This window comes from Sceloporus occidentalis, unplaced genomic scaffold (genome assembly GCF_023333645.1).
Source record: "Sceloporus occidentalis isolate IW3139 unplaced genomic scaffold, rSceOcc1.0.p SCAF_4, whole genome shotgun sequence".
NCBI classification, from domain to species: domain Eukaryota; kingdom Metazoa; phylum Chordata; class Lepidosauria; order Squamata; family Phrynosomatidae; genus Sceloporus; species Sceloporus occidentalis.
This window is the reverse complement of record NW_028316984.1, coordinates 7,192,301-7,211,518: the sequence shown is the minus strand read 5'-3', so window position 1 is coordinate 7,211,518 and position 19,218 is coordinate 7,192,301. Positions and strand designations below refer to the sequence as shown.

General features: G+C 41.7%; 1 protein-coding gene across 1 annotated transcript; it reads left to right on the top strand.

The window, feature by feature from the left end:
* Positions 1-530: 530 nt before the first annotated feature.
* Positions 531-13,353, top strand: FAM161A (FAM161 centrosomal protein A). Its single transcript, XM_089519139.1, has 7 exons — positions 531-721; positions 3,850-4,073; positions 5,424-6,614; positions 8,597-8,764; positions 8,935-9,034; positions 9,757-9,920; positions 12,465-13,353. The coding sequence occupies exons 1-7, from the start codon at positions 587-589 to the stop codon at positions 12,709-12,711; spliced, it is 2,229 nt and encodes a 742-aa protein (XP_089375265.1). The 5' UTR covers positions 531-586; the 3' UTR covers positions 12,712-13,353.
* Positions 13,354-19,218: the final 5,865 nt, after the last annotated feature.

The following is a 19,218-nucleotide window of genomic DNA, read 5'->3' as shown; positions in this document are numbered from 1 at the left end:
ACTAGTATGTGGAGCAATGGAGTCAAGCTATATGTATGTATGTATGTATGTATGTATGTATATATATATATATATACTGTAATACAAATATATATAAATATATATATATATATAGGACCTAGTATTACAGTACAAAAATATATATTTGTATTACATCCTCTCTCTCTCTCTCTCTCTCTATATATATATATATATATATATAAAATACACACACACACACACACATATATATATATATATATATATACAGAGAGAGAGAGAGAGAGGACCTTATCGGATTACACTCAAAAAGGGGGCTAGGTCCCTTTAAGTGCTGCGGCTGCCTCCTGTTGCATTCTGGGATTTGCAGTTCAATGAGGGGGCATTTAGAATCCTCAGTCAGAGAGCTCTTGGGCTTCACTGGACTACAGGCCCCACAATGCAACAGGAGGCGAGCTTATCAAGGCTATCAATGAGCAGCGATGAGAAGTCCGGCCTTCTCTGCTGACGTCAGCAGCGTGCGTTCGCTGCCCGGCGGAGGTCTTTGGTCCCCTGCGAGGTGCCATAGCGACGTGCCAACAGCGTCCAGGAGCCTTGGCAACCAAGAATGGAGGATTCGCACCGGGCCGCTTCGCTGGCCGCCTCCTGCCTCCGGAGGCCCCTGGACCCAAAGACAAGGGCGCCGGTCGCCCTCTACGAGGAGCAGCAGCAGCAGAAGAAGGAGGGGAGGAGAGAGCTGCAGGTGGGAGGAGGGAAAGAGAGAGTGGCCACGCCCCCATTTCAGCCTTCTCTCCAGGAGGGAGGTCTTGCAGCCCCTTGAGACTCACTGAAAGAAAGAAGTTGGCAGCATATTCTCTCTAGGAATCTCTAGGTCCTCCAGCACAACTCTATGGTCAGCTTCAACCAAAAGCCGCACTGAAGGATGTAGAGATTGTAGCTCCTCCAGCGCAATTCTGTGGCCAACGCCTGGCAGATGTCGATCAGAGAGTTGCACTGGAGGACCTAGAGATTCCTAGAGAGGACACTCCACTGGGCCTTTGTGGAAAAACGGCAAATAACAAAAACACTATTCTTTTGACCTGAGAGAAGACCTCTCTAGGAATCTCTAGGTCCTCCAAGGCAACTCCAGCACAATCTATGGCCAATGTCTGGCAGATATCGACCACAGAGTTGCCCTGGAGGACCCAGAGATTCCTAGAGAGGTCTTCTCTCAGGTCAAAAAAGAACAGTGTTTTTCCACATTCAGGGGGGTCCTGTGCCCCCAACTCCAGAGAATGTGGAGGGACGAGTATAGTCTGTCCAGGAGGGATTACAAACTGTTCTCCATTTTGGGCACGCCTCAAGTGCCCTCCATTTTACGGTGCCCAGTCCTCCCTTGCGGTTGTGAGGCCGCCTGTGAATGCCACTCCTTCTCCGCAAAGGAAGCCACTGGGGCTTGGCTCTTTCCTGAAGCCGTGGTTTCGCCAGGGTTGTTGTCCTTGTGCGCCTTCAAGTCATTTGTGACTTATGGCGACCCTAAGGCCAAACTATTGTGGGGTTTTCTTGGCAAGATTTGTTCCCCTGAGGAGGCTGAGAGAGTGTGACTTCTTGCCCAAGGTCACCCAGTGGGTTTCCTTAGGGTCGCCATAAGTCGGAAATGACTTGAAGGCACGCAACAAAACAAACAAGAGAACACTATGACGCCGAAGGCTTTCATGGCCGGCATCCATAGGCCTGTTCCAGACTGCCAAAATAAAGCTGCTTCGGGTCTCTTTGGAGGTATGCTGTTTAAATGATGCATGCATGCTAAGAATCCGGAAGCTGCACCAAAGCTGCCCTCCAGTGCTTAGGAATGGAGTGTGGCTTTGGCGCGACCTCCAGACTCTTAGGACCCATGCATCATTTAAACAGCATACCTCCAAAGAGACCCGAAGCAGCTTTATTTTGGCAGTCTGTAACAGGCCATAGTTTCTCGTGGGTTTTTCAGGCTATGTGGCCATGTTCTAGCAGAGTTTCTTCCTGACGTTTCGCCATCCCTATTCACACAAGCTTGAGTCCTGGCTTCTTTTGATCAGCTGCAGGGCATGAAGAAATTCAACAACTGAAGATTTACTAGTCCACTGGCACTCAGCAGTTGAGGAAAACTACTTGCTGACATTTATTTCACTGCTATACAGTTGGAAAAAGTCTGATATATGTATTGGAAGGTTCTTGTCAAAATTGGCTATGTTTCTGTCCCCTCCATCCTCATACAGCTAAGAGACCAGCATTCATTTAACTGATGATGTTTTTCTCGATCTGTTGAGGGCTGTGTGGTCTGGGTTTGTGCCTCATGCACACTTTTGATGTACTAGGCACAGCTGATTTAATTTCAATCAGATTGGTAGAAATTGCGATTTACATTGCTTTTCTGAAAGAGTTTTTATCATTTAAATCACTAGTGAACAATATTATATGTAATCATTTTTCCCACTGTAAGCATGTTCCTATTTAATATAGCTGTATTCATATTCAGAAATTTAGATTTCACTAGAAATATAAGCAATACTAATTTGTTTTCAGATTAATTTTCAGTTCATTAAAAAGATACCTCCAGCATTAATATTCTGCATTTATGTCCTGATTGGTTTCATCTTTTTAATATCTGTATATCTTGACCTTCTCTGTCCTGCGCTTAGAGAGAGGGAAGGCTTTGAGAAAGAGGGAAAGAGCATACATTTTGGGAACATCACCCTCGCAGTAAAACTGATCAGGTTATCTCCCACCTTCATTACCTCTGTTAATATATTTAGAGAAAATAATTAGAAATAATATGTCTTTGACTTAGCCTCTTTTTAAACTCTGACTTGAGCATTGAAGGCTGAAACTAAGGCCTGTTACAGACTGCCAAAATAAAGCTGCTTTGGGTCTCTTTGGAGGTATGCTGTTTAAATGATGCATGCATCCTAAGAATACGGAAGCTGCACCAAAGCTGCACTCCAGTGCTTAGGAATCGAGCATGGCTTTGGTGCGGCCTCCGGACTCTTAGGACCCATGCATCATTTAAATAGCATACCTCCAAAGAGACCTGAAGCAGCTTTATTTTGGCAGTCTGTAACAGGCCAAACATTTACTTTAATAAGTTGTACTGTATCCTAAGAATAAAGATTTATATTTTAAAGTTGGCTGTGCAAAAAGACTGCAAATGAGCAACCACATTCAACGTTCTCTAGCTTAAGGAAAAACATGTGTTATTAATTTTCTCTGAAGATTGTTTTATTTTCATTATGGTGTATTCAGTAGAGACATTACGACAAGTAATATTTCTGATAATGTGTATATCACAGTATAGTTATTCTTCGGAAAGACAGATGCCAGATGGTTTCATTACAGCAAGTCTATCTATATCTCTTAATGAGCTTTACACAAAAAGAGCTGAAACAAGATTATGCACAGCTAAACAAAGCAGTCTTTCGGTCATCATTGACGTGATTATTTCTGAAGCTTTAGAAGACCATAGGACTGAGAGAGGAGAGTAACTGTTTCATGGTCACCCAATGTTCATAGCTCCACTGGGACTAGAAAGTTGACCTCCCAACTCCAGGTCTCAGTCTCAGTCTCCTAAGGCCTAAAGCACTACACCACACTGATATTTAGTAGAAAGTAGGGCTTTGTTCTAGGTATATATGTTGTAAGATGGACTGACTTGGAGGAACTTGTTATTGGCTGATGTCCCAACAAAACTTATGTAAATACTTTCTCATAATTTATACCGATCAATGTACATTCTTCCTGGAAGCTCAAACACTGAAACATTTACAGCTGGTGTTGCAGCACCATTTGTTTGGCAAGGAATCAAACTAATTTTATCATATGAAAATTGTGATATTTGTCTTCTTTTTTTTTTTTTAGAATAGCTTGCAGCCTGAGGGAGAACAGAGTTCAGATGTGCATACTGACTGCAAAGATCACATAGACATCTCCAAAATGTATCTTTCAAACCAAGAATATTATTTAAAGCTGGAAGAACTTAAGAATGCTCACCTGGAGACCATGGCAAAACTGGAAAACATGTATCAGAATAAACTATATCTGAAAGGAGTACAGCCTTTAACCAACACAGATATGAGTTACAGGTATAGTGTATGACAGTCTGTACATAGTTGTTTTCATTCATTTGAATACAGTAATTACTGTAGACATATTATTAATGAATTGCACTAAAATTTTACCATTTAAGTGTTTTGGATGCCCAAAGAAGGTAAACAAGGGCTTGGTTTTTCAAAAGTAAGAAAATCTTGAACCCATCTCCATACTTCGCCTACCACATTCTGAGCCTGCAGGTTGCTTTGTGCTAGTACAAACAGGATTTTACTACAATACAGCCCTAATAACTGCAGGACAGTGCCTACGGTTTCACTTACACATGATCCATGGCTGCCCAGATTCCTTCCATTCTCACCACCACTGTTGTGGCTCTTTAGTGCCTCAAAATTAGGATGTTTCCTCTTGCTTTATACTAAAATTTACCTAATGATTGAAATGCAAGCCCTTGATACATATTAAAAGGCAGAAACTATGGAATTTGTGCAGGTATGTTCATCTAAGATTCCATGTGCAGTTCATCCTGAAAGGAATTTCTCATAGGAAATGCTACTGGATTGAAGAAATTCTTATGAACTCTTTGGCCCCATACAGACAGGCCAAAATAAAGCTGCTTCGGGTCACTTTGGAGGCATGCTGCTTCAATGATGCATGCATACTAAGAGTTTGGAAGCCACACCAAAGCCATGATCCAGTCCTAAGGACTGGAGAGCAGCTTTGGCGCAGCTTCCGGACTCTTGGGACGCATGCATCATTTAAATAGCATACCTCCAAAGTGACATGAAGCAGTTTTATTTTGGCAGTCTGTATGGGGCCTTTGTTTCTGTTCTGAAGAGGGTAGCTGTGTTTTTATGCAAGACTGATGTCTTTCAGGCTTTCGGTAAGGAAGGTGAGGAGCTGGAGCCCAGAATAGATAGGCCAACATAGTGTACTGACTTAAGTCTGAAGATTTGAACCATAGAATCATAGAGTTGGAAGAGACCACAAGGGCAATCCAGTCCAACCTCCCTGCCATGCAGGAACTCTCAATCAAAGCACCCCTGACAGATGGCCATCCAGCCTCTATTTAAAGACCTCCAAAGAAGGAGACTCGACTACACTCCGAGGGAGTTTGTTCCACTGTTGAACAGCCCTTACTGTCAGGAAGTTCCTCCTAATGTTGCAGTAGAATCTCTTTTCCTGCAGCTTGCATCCATTGTTCCGGGTCCTAGTCTCTGGAGTAGCAGAAAATAAGCTTGCTCCCTCCTCAATATGACCAACTTGTGTAGGTGCTTTGCCTTTCTCTTGTTCATCAAGGCACAGGGTTCTACAGTATCTCTTATTTCATCCAGCTGTGTTTTAAAACATTCTGAACACTAACATTAATATTTTGTTGTCTTTAGATCAAGAAATGGGATGAATTCACTTCAAAATCAGAAGATACATACATCATTTTCTGAGCCTGATTTAAATAATTCTTTCCATTCAAATTTTTCTGATACTTCTGATGAAGAGTTAGATTTAGATGAAGATGACAGTGAAGAAGAATTACTAATGTTTCAAAAGGAGCAAATTGAAAATCTATGTGATAGAAGTTCCTCGGATGATTATTCTCACTACAGCCAGGATACCTCACCCATATTACAGACTTTGCAAAAGACTACGAGGATTAGGAAGAAGAAGAAATGGTCCCCAAAGATCACAGTACCTCAGCCTTTCCAGATGACTATTCGAGAAGCAAAGAAAAGACAACAGAACATCAAATCAAAGTCACTGATCGAACTAGAAAATAACTTGCTAAAGAAACAATGGGAGGAGGAAGCAGAGTGTCAGAAGAAGTTCCGTGCCAATCCAGTGCCTGCTTATGTCTTTGTCCCTCTGTATCATGAAATAATGAAGCAAAATGAAGAGCATAGGAAGTCCCATAGAGAAAGGAGGAGAGAGATCCTTCTAGCTATGCAAAAGCCTTTCAAGTTTATTGAAAGAGAAGCACAAAAGAAAGAACTGAGGAAAGTACAATTGAAGGACTTTTCTTTTCCAGAAAAGGCAAAAAGATTCAAAGCAAAGCCAGTTCCTAAATTTATCTACAGTTCAGAAACCAGTGAGAAGCTGAAGGAGGAAGCGCTTTACAGAGAAATTCGAATACAGATGAGATCTGAAGAGCTTTTGCGTAATTCATCTCTTCCCAGCAATAGATTAGGAAATAAAGGTGCCAGTAAGCATAGGGAGCAATGCTGCCTTGACCATACTGAAGAACAGGAATGCAAACCACGACCCAAAATCCAGGTCCCAGATTTTGAATTGTTACATAAAAAATTTCAGAAGCAGCTTCACAGACAGAAGAATGTGAAACACATCACAGTCTGTGAACCTTTCACTCTCCGTACTGCTAATATCCCTTCTAACAAAGAGAAGATTCTAGAGGACATCCAAATGGATGAAAAAAAATTAAAGGAAACACGTTGGCCCTATGCTTCTTCAAGATGTAGCCCCCAAATGAGGAATTTGAATACAAATTCATCTCCTTTAGGCTGTGAAGAACCCACATCACCAAGAATTACAGAAACTACAAGAAGACGATTACAAGCCATAAGGTGAGCCATTCATTGGCTTGGAGTGGTGCAGTTCTTATAAATTAATTCCATGTTACTCATGGTAAATAAAAATATGTTGTTGCTAAGATATGATACTCAATACTGATTTTATTTGTTGCAGTATTTCTTCAGTAAATGTTCACTACCATTACTTGTATCTGGTGCTGCTGTGAAACTGTCCTAAAGGCTTGGAATCTGAATTCAAAGTATTTGCTTCATAGATCCATACCTCTAATATAATTTATAGGTCCTATTAGTGGTGTCTCAAGAGGGGTGCGGATCGCATCAAGTGATACTCTAAGGGGGGGGGGTGATACCACTGATCCTCAGACATCTGTATTTTGGAATAAATAGACTGTGGCATTTTCCTGTATCTCTTTAAAATGCTGAAGAGATGGTGTGAGGGGGGCAAGGGTCAGTGGGAGGAGAAAAGAGAAGTCCCATGGTTTTGTAATTCAAATTTCGGATTTCAAAATTTAATTAATTTTTTAAATTATAACATCATATTTTAATAACATTTAATAACATCATATTTTACCAAATTTTCACTTTAATCACATGAAACTATGTATATGTAAACACATTTATTATGTGCATGTGATATTGTAATTTAAATGTATAATTTTAATTTTACCAGTTGTTTATATCACAACTATTACCATTAGTTTCAGTGATATATGAGAATAATGATTTATGAGTAAATTAGTACAAAAAGGATTCTGTATGGCTGTAATATGGGAGAAAGTCAGTGGGGGTATGTGTGATACCATGAATTACCAGCCATAGTGACATCAATGAATCCTATTAGCAGTCTATAACACAGGGGCTGAAAGAACAAGACAGATTTCAAGTGCTGCAAACCATCAGGTTTTTATCCCTGCTTTTCTATACATAGAATAAAGGTCAGTATTTGTATATAGACAAATATATATGAACAAATCATTATAATGCTGTTAGAAGAAGAGTAAGAATGTATTCTTTTCTAACTCTACCTTGATTTTCCTTCCTCTTATATCATCTGCTGAGTTATTGTGTATAGGAACTGGACCGAAAAGAAATGAGAGTGTATTCTTTTCTTACTCTACCCTGACTTTTCTTTCTCTCATATCCTCTGCTGAGTTATTTTGTGTATAGGAACTGGACCGGAAAGAAATGCTACATAAAGTAAGTGTGAAAGAGGCAGATTACTTTCCCTCCTGCTCTTCATTATACAAGTGGTGTATAGCATGGGAATATAAAGAAACAACTTTGCTGCTACACCAGACTCAGTGGACTTAGGGATTTTTGCTGTTCCATTAGATGCATCAGTAGCAACAGTTTATACCAGGGTGGACAACTGCCAGAGCTCCTGCTGGACATCAGAGGGTGCACCTTCTCTACATTCTCCTGATTTTTTTCCCCATAACTGGAATCCCACCCCTCCCCAAGCCAGATGTGACCAGAAGTCTTCCAGATTTGAGAAAGCCTCCCGTGGAGAGGCCTAACATATGTCAAGTGCAAGAGCCTTTTTTCATTAACAACAACAACAACAAAAGGTGGGGTATATGAAGGGCTGCACTGGGCCCCTGGGAGACTGTATTCAGCCAGCAGATCACATTTTGTCCAGCCATGATTACACAAGGACCTTGCAAATATATTGTCCTGGAGTTATTCCTGATGAGCCTGACATTTTCTCCAGGCACCACAGATTAATCCAGAGTCAGGTCTGTGTCTGTGGATGAAATACCAGAAGATGACTTATGGGGCTAACAAATCCATGAGCTCTGTCTTGGTTATGATGGTTATGGCAGCGGCTCTTCCTCTGAGATTAAGGTGCATGGCTGGCTGTATTCTTTAACAGGGTGGAAAAACCACTGATATGTTTGCTTACATGATTTCAATATACATTATTTCTTGATCCATGTGGCCATGTCCTTAAGAAATTATTACAAACACTTGGAGGAATTTAAATGTATTTAGCATTTATTTATTTTCTCATTTAGGGATTCAGCTGAGGAAAAACGGAAGATGGAAGAAGAACAGAAAAAGAGGAGAGCAAAACAGAAACACAGAGCAAAAGAAATACAGAGACTTATAAGCACTCGGGCTGAAGCAAATGATCCACATCAGAGCCTTGCTCAGATATATAAACTGAAGTTAAAAACATTCAGGTATCCTGCAATATACCTCCCAGTTCTTGTACACTAGATGCAAGACCTTTAGTAGCAGGCATTCACAGCTTGTAGCATAGTCTAGAATTGCCCCTTTTATTTTTAATGTATTAAAAAAACTCATATTTAAATTCCATACCATGTGCATGTTATGGTATATCAAAAAACAGGAAACATGAAAAGCAGAGAATGAGAGAATATCTACAGGAACTGGAAGAAATGGAAGAAAGGGTGAAAAAGAGGCCACTGTTGTTGGAACAAGCTACACAGGTTATTGACCTCTTAATCTCTTTGCTAAATTTATTACCATTATTGAGATTCCAACTTTTCTTTTTTCTTACATTCGAGAATTGATCTTGAGATTATATCATTTATGCCCCCTTCCCTGTTGTTATGCTGGCTTCATTTCATTTGCCAGATCTATAACCAATGATTACTGCCTGCCTGCTTTGTGTGATACACAGTAACGTCCCAATGAAGATATCTTATTTCTTTCTCTGCGGTCGTGACCCATATAAGTCAAAGCATGAGGCACCAAGGAGACACCACCCAATAAAATTATGATTCTTTGTACAGAGATATTTATTTGAATTCCTTCATGCCTTTATGTCTAGAAGGATCCTGAGGTGGTTTATGTAAAACAATGCAGCATTATAACTGCCACTTTTGGTGGATAGTATTATCTTGGGACAGTATACCATCTTTTCCCTCAGGATTGCAGGTCTTTTTACTGTCTGTGAGTAGAGAGGCAGGGTCCAGGTGTAGTATCTGGCAGTTCATTTAATGTGCTGTCTGAACTCTTGTATTATTTCAACTAAGGGATGTGTTAATTGACATCTTTTGTTTGTGTATCTTCTATGTTCTGAAGTAATGGTCATTTGACAAGTACAAAACTACATATTTAAATACAGATAAATCCATATACATTTAAACTTGAAGACACATTGTTGATGTTTTAATTTTGTTATTCTTTCCCCCTTCCATAAATCTAGAAAAATGCACGGATAGCAGCAGAGAGGCATTACTCTGATATACTCCGGGAACTGGGGCTGCATGAAGAGTTTGTCTCAGAGAAAGGACAATCTCCTGCAGAAATGCATTTGCAGGGCCTTTCCAGTGATGGTTCTGAAATCTTGGCAACAGCAGACATCAGAAGGTAAATGGCTTTCCCTTATTACATTAAGCTGGGAGACTGAGAGTTTAGTACTTACTACTCTCAAGGAGGAACAACTGTCTTCTGAAGAGCACTTTTAGAGGTATCATACCAGGTTTCAACTCCCTAGTCCAGAGCCTCATGTGCATGGTGCTTTTGCCTGTAATGCTTTCTCCATGGAAAAATAGCAAGAACCTGTCACAGCTCTTTGTCTACAGGTGTGTAGGTTGGGGGATAGGTGATCAAAAGTACTTCAAATGCATTACATTCAGTGAGACCCAAAATGGCCATGGATATTTTTTCTAGCTTGGATTATAATGTACCAAGTAAGATTATTATGCTGGAAAAACAAGAACTGGTATGGAAAAATAGATATGTACCCACAATGTTTTATTCCCTGCTCACGAATGTGAATAATAGAATTGGGTTCTCTGGTGAGCATGGCAGTAGCTGCACTTGTTTCTTAGCAATGGTGGCTAGGAAAGAGAGGTTGCAAAGAGTCTCCACTGGAACTATCAACTGTATGTCCATTATACCCAACTTCTGATCCTCTGGACTCAAACATTTTTACCAGATTTAACTAGTACTGACCAAAATTTTAACATGCTTCTAGTATCAAGATGGATACAGAGAGGTGTGTTCTGAAAATTAAATGGCAGTTTTCTGAAATGAGGTTTACGAATTTGAGTAACAATCAAAGTTTGGAAGTTTGATCTTAAAGCCAGGCTAATCTGTCAGTTTCTTCAGATAGGAGGTGTGTTGTTTTGCAATTTCTGGGTCCTTATTAAACAACATAAGGCAGATTTCATCACTTGCTTGTTTTCTATTGGCAGGATAATTTGAAAGTCTTAGTAATTCTTTGTTTGCTATCATTATCTTTACAAACTGGGAGAACCAAACTGTTGCAGTTTGATCTCACCTGCAGCAATCTGGATACAGAGGGAGTTATGCCCACAAAACAGAACACAAGAGAATCTTGGGGAAGGTCCAGTTTCCATTTTAAAACCTGTATTAAATGTTATAGTTCCTATGCCTGAGGAGAGAATCTGCCTTTTTTTTGCACAGTGACCACTAGGAGCACTGTGTATTTTTTGTTAATTTGTATAAGCTTAGAATCATAGAGTTGGAAGAAAACACAAATGTGATCCAGTTCAACCCCATGCCATGCAGGAACACAGAATCAAAGCACCCCTGACAGATGTCCATCCACCCTCTGGTTAAAGACCTCCAAAGAAGGAGACTCCACCACTCTCTGAGGGAGTGTGTTCTACTGTCAAACAGCTCTTACAGTCAGGAAGTCTTTTCTAATGTTGAGGTGGAATCTTTTTCCCTGTAGGTTACATCCATTGTTCCATGTCCTATTCTCTGGAGCAGCAGAAAACAAACTTGCTTCGTCCTCAATATGATATCCCTTCAAATATTTAAACAGAGATATCACCTCTTAAACATTTCTTTTCCAGGCTAAACATACCCACCTCCCTAAGTCTCTCCTCATCGGCCTTGGTTCCCAGACCATTCATCATTTTGGTTGCCCCTTTCAGTACACACTCCAGCTTGTCAACATCCTTTTTGAATTGTGGTGCCAAAAACTGGACACAATATTCCAAGTGAATATTCCAAGTGAGGCCTGGCCAAAGCAGAATAGAGTCGTATTATTACTTTCCTTGATCTAGCCACTATACCTCTGTTGATTCAGCCTAGAATTGCATTGGCCTTTTAAATTTTGGCCAGGGCCCTTATAGGAGCTCTGGTGATGCAGTGGTTAAGTGCCTGTACTGCAGCCATTCACTCATAAACCACAAAGTTGTGAGTTGAATACCAGCCAGGGGCTCAGGATCGATTTAGCCTGGAATCCTTCCAAGGTTGCTAAAATGAGTACCCAGCTTGTTGGGGGAACTGGCTTACATATTGTAAACTGCTTAGGCAGTGCTTAAGTGCAGTGATAAGCAGTATAGAAATGTACTTGCTATTGCTAGGTTTTATAGGTCCTCAGTTGTTAATATTGGTGGTTCTACCCCCAGTTCTCACAGGCTGAATAAGAGTGCTGTTTCTAGTATCAAGACTTTCTGCAAAAACCAAGATACAGTACTGTATTTTGTTGTTGTATGCCTTCACGTCATTTCTGACCTACGATGACCCTATTGTGGGGTTTTCTTGACAGATTTCTTCAGAGGGAGTTTGCCATTGCCATCCCCTGAGACTGAGTGAATGTGACTTGCCTAAGGTCACCCAGTGGGTTTCATGGCAGAACAGAGAATTGAACCCTGGTCTCCAGAGTCATAGTCCAGCACTCAAACCACTATGTGAAGTTAAATTTAACAGTGTTTGAGTGGGAATTAATGAAATACCAATGCAGCAACACAAAACAAAAAATATTTCCTTATATATGTAGTATGTTTGTTAAATTACATCCTTAGATACTGCCTTTCTCCCAAAATGTGATTTGTGGCAGTTTTTTTTTTTTACCTGATGGCTATTTTATCATTTATTTTGTAATATTTTTAAAGAAATGAACTGTCCTTCCTCCACTTCCTCTTCCCCTTCTAGTGATACTGAAGACAAAATAGAAGATAAAGAATCCCAGGGAGAGGAAAAGAAATCTCCAATCCAGTCTGTTCAGTCCTATGAAAAGGAAGATGAGGAGGAGGAGGAAGAGGAGAAAGAGGAAGAGGCAGAGGCAGAAGAGGAGGATGGAGAGGCTCAGTCAAATCATGATGACCAAGATTATTCTGAATATGAAAATGAAAATTATGAAAACGATTCAGTAGAAAAATCCAGTGATGATGAAAATTGATTAAATAGACTGTTGCTTCTATGTTGTTTGGGGTTTGGTTTCTGAAGTTGAATCTGTTGCTTGTACTAAGATGTGAGACTGTGAGATATGGGTACTAGTAGCATTTTGAAGAGTTGTTAATGTGTAGGTATTCTATGAGGTTTGTAATTGACACACTCAGTTTATTTTTTGTTATGATGTTATCATGCACAGCAGCTGATGTCTCTCAGACTTTCTTCTTCTTCCATAAGAACGCTACTCACCTAGCTGATCTATATGCTGACTTTGCATAATATAGTTCTCACTTCACAATTCATTTCCCTTCCTGGAGTTCTATGTGTCCTGTCTCAATTTTGATGTTATTTGAAAGTGTACACATCAACACAAATTGATATTTTTATCTCCAACATATTTTTAGGAGTTCCCGGCGGGATACAGACGGGCAAAAAGGGGTGTATTCATGACGTCCTGAAGGTAGAGCCTTCAGACGGGCCTTACCTGAATGCCGCCATGAACACGCCCCCCGCACGCCCCAAGCGGGAAAAAGCGGCATTAAAAAGGTGCTGCTTTTCTCCGCTTCTTTTCCGTTTGATGCGCAGCTGCGCAGCTCCGTCTGTAAGCTGCTGCACCGGTACGCCAGAATTGCTACGCCGCTAATTTAAGTTGCCCATTTAAAAGCTCCGTGTCTGCTGCGTCACATAATGAGTCGGGGTCCTGGAACATGCGCAGTTTGCAGTCAGTCTTTAATTGCAGCGTCAGCTGCCATGCAGGTGTGGAAGCTGCAACACAGCTGCAGCGCATTTTAAGACTCGTAACCCTAACCCTAACCCTAACCCTAGAGCAACATGTATGCATACGCTGCTTGGAAAGTTTGGACTTTAAAGTGAGCCCCTACACACATTCCTGTGCCATTTTCACCTAACAATAAAAACCGCTAAAACTGTAAATATTTACATATGTACAAGGGAGGTGATGGGGGATGGCAGGGGGACAGCGGTGGCAGCGGAGACAGCTGTAGCTGTGCATTGCAGATTCAGCAGGAGCGTGGGGACCAAAGGAGAGGAGGCATCCATGATGCTGGTGACACTGGCAAAGTGCAAGCGGACAAGGATGCCAACACCAGCTGGCAGGAGACCACCATTGTTCTTGGGCAGAGCGGGGGAAAAAGTTTTAAAGGGGCTTGGGCGCTTTAAATGTGCACATAAGCTTTCTGCCGCCGCTGCTTAGCGCTGCAGCTGCGCAGCTGCGCATCCGCCAGCCGGCAAAGGAAAAAAAAAAGCCCCGTTTTTGGCCGCCCGTGAGGAAGCTGCCTCTTTCTTTGCAGCGTCCTCCGAGGCGGCGGTTTGGAAACTGCGGGTCCGAAACGGCCCCAGGTGAGGCATCTTCACTGCCCCCCATGTGGAAGCCCCATCTCCTGAGCCACGCCCCCTGGGCGGGCGGTCTGGAGGCTCCGTATTCAGCAGAATACACCTCCAAGACGTCTTCCCCTGCCCGTCTGTATCCCGCCCCCAACTCTTCCATAGACTGGGGCCTGAAATGAATACAGTGAAAATTTTTGACTTTTTATTTTCTTATTATAATATATTCTCAGCCTTGAATTTTTATCTGAATGATAATGTTATTAAAGGGCTTTGCTGTAAGCATTCCTGTGAGGGACCTTCAGGAAGCCAGTGTCGCCCTCTAAATCCTGACACTGAAAACAAAGCTAATATGTGTATTCCTAGAAAGTTCCTAATTTTCATGTAGTAACCCAGTAAACGGCATTCTGTGCAATCATGCTGGCCACATGATCACAGAATAGTCTCTGACAACACTGGCTCTTTGGCTTAGTAATGGAAATTAGCACTGCCCCCTACGGTCGGACACAACTTGGCAACCTTGTCAGTGGGGAATACCTTTACCTTTTTAACCCAGTACTTGAAGAGAGGATATATGGTTTAATGTGGGAGAACTATAAAGAGCACAACTGTTACAGAAGTCATGTGACTCACAGCAGAAAATAAATGTGGAGAAACCTGGAGTACTGCTCTTTCTTGCCAAATGATTGATCCGTGATCTGTAAATCTTTCTAGCATCTGGACACTATTCACTCCAGAGTAATCAGAAATTAGTGTCTTGTGTCATATTTCATGTAAAATTTATAACATTAATTCTGCCTCCACATCACAGACTTTTTCTTTCCATCTCAAGAAATGCTTTAAATTATAAATTATATCATTCCATGGGTGAAGATTTTGGTCAGCTGACCGACTGGTAATACAGTCCACCCTTCCCTTACGCGGGGGATCTATTCCAGACCCCATGTAAGGGGGAAACCGTGTATGTGCCCCATTGAAAACAATGGAACACGTGCACGTGTAGTGGAGTGACATGTGCACCATAGGCATGCGTGCCATTCATTGAATTTTACCACAGCTTCAGCGTAAGCTGCGTAAGGGAAGCCTGCATATGGCGCAGGCTTACTGTAATAGCTGAGATTTAACTTGGGGGAGCATTGCTCCCCCCATGCCTGTGTTTCCTAGCAATGTGGTTTCATCTTAAAAAAAAAAGCATCCAGTATTCTGAAAAGGCATTGTGAAATTGGTGTTTTTGTTCAGAATGATGGGTTGGAAAATTAGCCATATTCAGAACACACTCACTTAAACTTATAAAACCCGACTTGGACATGTCCAGTTTATAGACTGCTCTAGTCTGGATCAGTTTCATGATTCTCACTAACCAAAGCAGAATTATAAAAGCAGATAGAATAAAGCTATCAATGGCTGCTATTAATGATGGATATATATTACTTCCAGTGTAAGAGGCAACATAATTTTATGTATACCAGTTGCTGGGGCACATGAATGGAAGGGTTCTGTTGCACTTTAATTAATTAATTAATTAATTCGGTATTTATATCCTGCCCTTCAGCCCTAATGGCTCTCAGGGCGGCTTACAATTATTTTTAATGAGACAGTTCCCTGCCCTCAGGCTTACAATCTAAAAGACACAACACAAAAGGAGAAGGGAATGGTGGAGGGAAAGGGGATGTAGTCCAGTGGTTCTTCTCTCCCTCTGAGGCCTGGACCAAGGCAGATGGATTGGAGGGAGGGCTCTTCCTTCTTCCAGGCTAGTCCTGATGGAGCTGGACCTGCCTGGTGAAACTCTGTCTCAGTAGCCTATTTGTGAGCATCCAGTTGGTTGGCCACTGTGGTCAGAATGCTAGTCTACATAGAACTTTGTTTTGGTGGTCCTAAGTTTTTAAAGAATTAAAGGTGTTTTGGAAACTGATGTGAATATTATATGCAGACTTCACCAGTAGAATAAATGCAGTCAGTAAAAATATGAAAGTTTGACTGGTTGTAGAGATGAACAAAAAAGTTTTGCTGAATTTGAATAGATTCTGTGTAATATACAGGCAGACATAGGTTAACGAAGTAGATCTGTTCCTGGGTATGACTAACAGAAAATTTAGTACCAGAGGCAGCAATAACATGAAAAGGGATAGGTTCTTGCACTACTATAAGAAGTACTAGTCAATACGTTTCAGCAATATTTTTTCAGGCCTAACAATATGGACATGTGAAATGAAACAACCAGGTCAGGTATGCCTTGTATAAGTAAACAAAAAACATAACACCAAAACATTTTCAACTTTCTGGAGACCACTTGAAGCTTTCATCCCAAAGGCATCCAGGAATAAGTTACGTAGGTCCAAAACACACTGCACAAATAATCCAGTTTGAGACTGCTTTAACTGCCCTGGTTCAGTGCTAGGGAGTCCTGGAAATTGTAGTTTGTTGTGGCACTGGAGCTCTCTGACAGAGATGGCAAAATGTCTCATAAAACTACAGTTCCCGGAATCCCCTAGCATTGAGCCAGGGCAGTTAAAGCAGTTTCAGACTGGATTATTTCTGCAGTGTGTTTTGTACCATAAACTCTACCACACTCTGAGGCAGCATATTAAACTGTCGAACAGCTCTTACTGTCAGAAAGTTCTTCCTAATGTTGAGGTGGAATCTTTTCCTGTAGCTTGAATCCATTGTTCCTGTTCTCTGGAGCTGCAGAAACAAAACCTCATCCTTGATGTGACATTCCTTCAAATATTTAAACAGGACCATTCTAAGACTTCTTTACCTTCTCCAGGCTAAAAACCTAGCTCCCTAAGGCGGGTTACAGACCACCGCAAAGCGGCGGTCTGCCGCCGCCGCCGCTTGCTCCGTGCGGGAGCCGCAGCAGCCACACTGCGCGGCTCCCGCACGGACCGAAAAAGAAGCTCCAAAATGGAGCTTCTTTAAGCGGCGCCTCTATGACGTCGCGAGGCACCTGGGGCGCATTCGCGACGTCATAGACGCCGCGACACGTGCGGACGCACAGCGTCCGATACGTAAATATGGCAGCGGCCGTGTGGAACGGCCGCCGCCATATTGTACGTACAGAATACGTACTAGGGTTAGGGGGGTGCGGACGCACCGCCCCTTCCTAACCCTAGTACGTATTCATTACGTACTAAATGGCGGTGTGTAACCCGCCTAAGTCTCTCATAGAGCATGGTTGCTTTCTTCTCAACATGCTCTTGCTTGTCCACCTCCTTTTTTAATTGTGGTGTTCAGAACATGCACGGCCTGGCTAAAGCAGAACAGAGTGGTACTATTACTTCCCTTGATCTAGCCACTGTACCTCTATGAATGCAGCATTGGCCTTTTTAGCTTCTGTATCACAGTTGACTCATGTTCAACTTGTGGTGTACTAGGACTACTAGATTTCTTTCACACGAACTGTTGTCAAGACCCCCCACCCTATGTCTATGTATTTCATTTTTTTCTGCCTAAGGGCAGTACCATCCATTTCTCTGTGTAGAAATTCATTTTGTTAGTTTTGGCCCAGCTTTCTAATCCATTAAGATCATTTTGAATTTTGATCCTCTCTTGTGGGGTATTTGCTATTCCTAATTTGGTGCCATCAGCAAATTTCATAAGCACACTCTCTATTCCATCAACTTCCTTTTACCAGTTTCCATTTTTTTCATGTTTTCCACTTTTTTGCCATATTTCTAGATCTATGTTTGTTTGTTTGTTTTAATACCTTGGTGGGAGCTGTTAAGGCAGGCTTATCTACTTTCCCTCTTTTCTCTCTGTTCAGTTATTCAGCTTGCTCAGGGATTCTGGAGGCAGTTGCAATATATGTTCCCTGTGTTGGCAGGCACACAACGGCAGTAGTATCAACTACTGTAGAATCTCATTCTTTTGCACCTCAGACTTTATTGCATTGTTTACTGCAGCAACCTGTAATTGAAAGTCTGTTTTTCTAGTTCTCCATCATCCTCCCAATGTGATGCTGCTGAAAACCCTTAAGCTAGACAGAGGATAAGGAAAAGGAGGGCAAGGAAGAAGTAACAAGACTAGGAAAGGAGCTTCACTGTTCTAAGATTTTGTTAATTGACATATGCATGTCCACATAGATGGGAAAATGTCCCACTGAAGCCAGATAAGACACATCTCAGCAGATTCTCTGTCCAGGTTATGTGCTCTCAAGGCTGGTCTTCCCCACCCCAATGTATAGGCATCTGTTTCCTTGACGCAGGGATGTAGCTAGGATTTTAGGAAGGGGGGGGGGTCCAGACTAAGTGCCACCATTATAATGGGGCTTGAGTGTGGCGGCGCAGCAGCACACACCATTCATTTTTCTAATGGAAGGGGGGTCCGGACCCCAAGAACCCCCCCCCCCCCGGCTACGTCCCTGCTTGAGGATGGGTAACTGCATGGGATTGATTTTTCCCTTGGGGCCCAACCTGGCTTCCCAATATGGCCAAGTCCCCAGGACAAAAAAAGGTCAACAACAGAAAACAGAACAAAAAAAATGGGTATTCTTGTTATTAAAAAGGGTGTTTGTATCTCTTAAGAGGAGGCTTCTAAAAGTAGCAATTCATTCCTGTTGGAAGACTTTTGCATTCTCTTTCCTCCTCCTCCGATAGACAGGGATTTTCTACTCCTCTCTCTTTCTCATCCAAACTAACTCTTTGGTTTTCAACTAAACTGCATGTTTTCCCTCTTCCTCCTCTCTCAACTTTCTTTGGAAAGATGGTGAGATAAAGAGATCAGGATAAAGCCTTTATGTATATATGAGAGATTAAAGTAATTAGTAAACCTTTGTTTTCAACTACGAGATTCTTATGTTGTTTTTGGAATCAGTCTCAATTCTTAGGGAAGCATAGTTAGACTAACACACATTTCTTCTACTCTGCTAATTTAAAGCTAGACCCTAACAGGCTTGGCTTTGACATTTTTGATATTTAATATTTTTATTTCCTTGGCAAGGCATGAAGCCTTAGGAAACTTAAATTACCCTGCCATTCTCCCATTTTTTGCAGGAACAGGGAAATCTCTCTCTCTCTCTCTCTCTCTCCTTCCCCCCTTCCCTTCCTCCCTCCCTTTGTGCATGTGTGTGTGTGTGAGAGAGAGGGGGGGGGGGGCTCCAGGGTGCAAAAACAACCTTGGGGTGCATGTGGCTGTACTTTTCCCACTTCTTCTTTACATGCATATGATATAT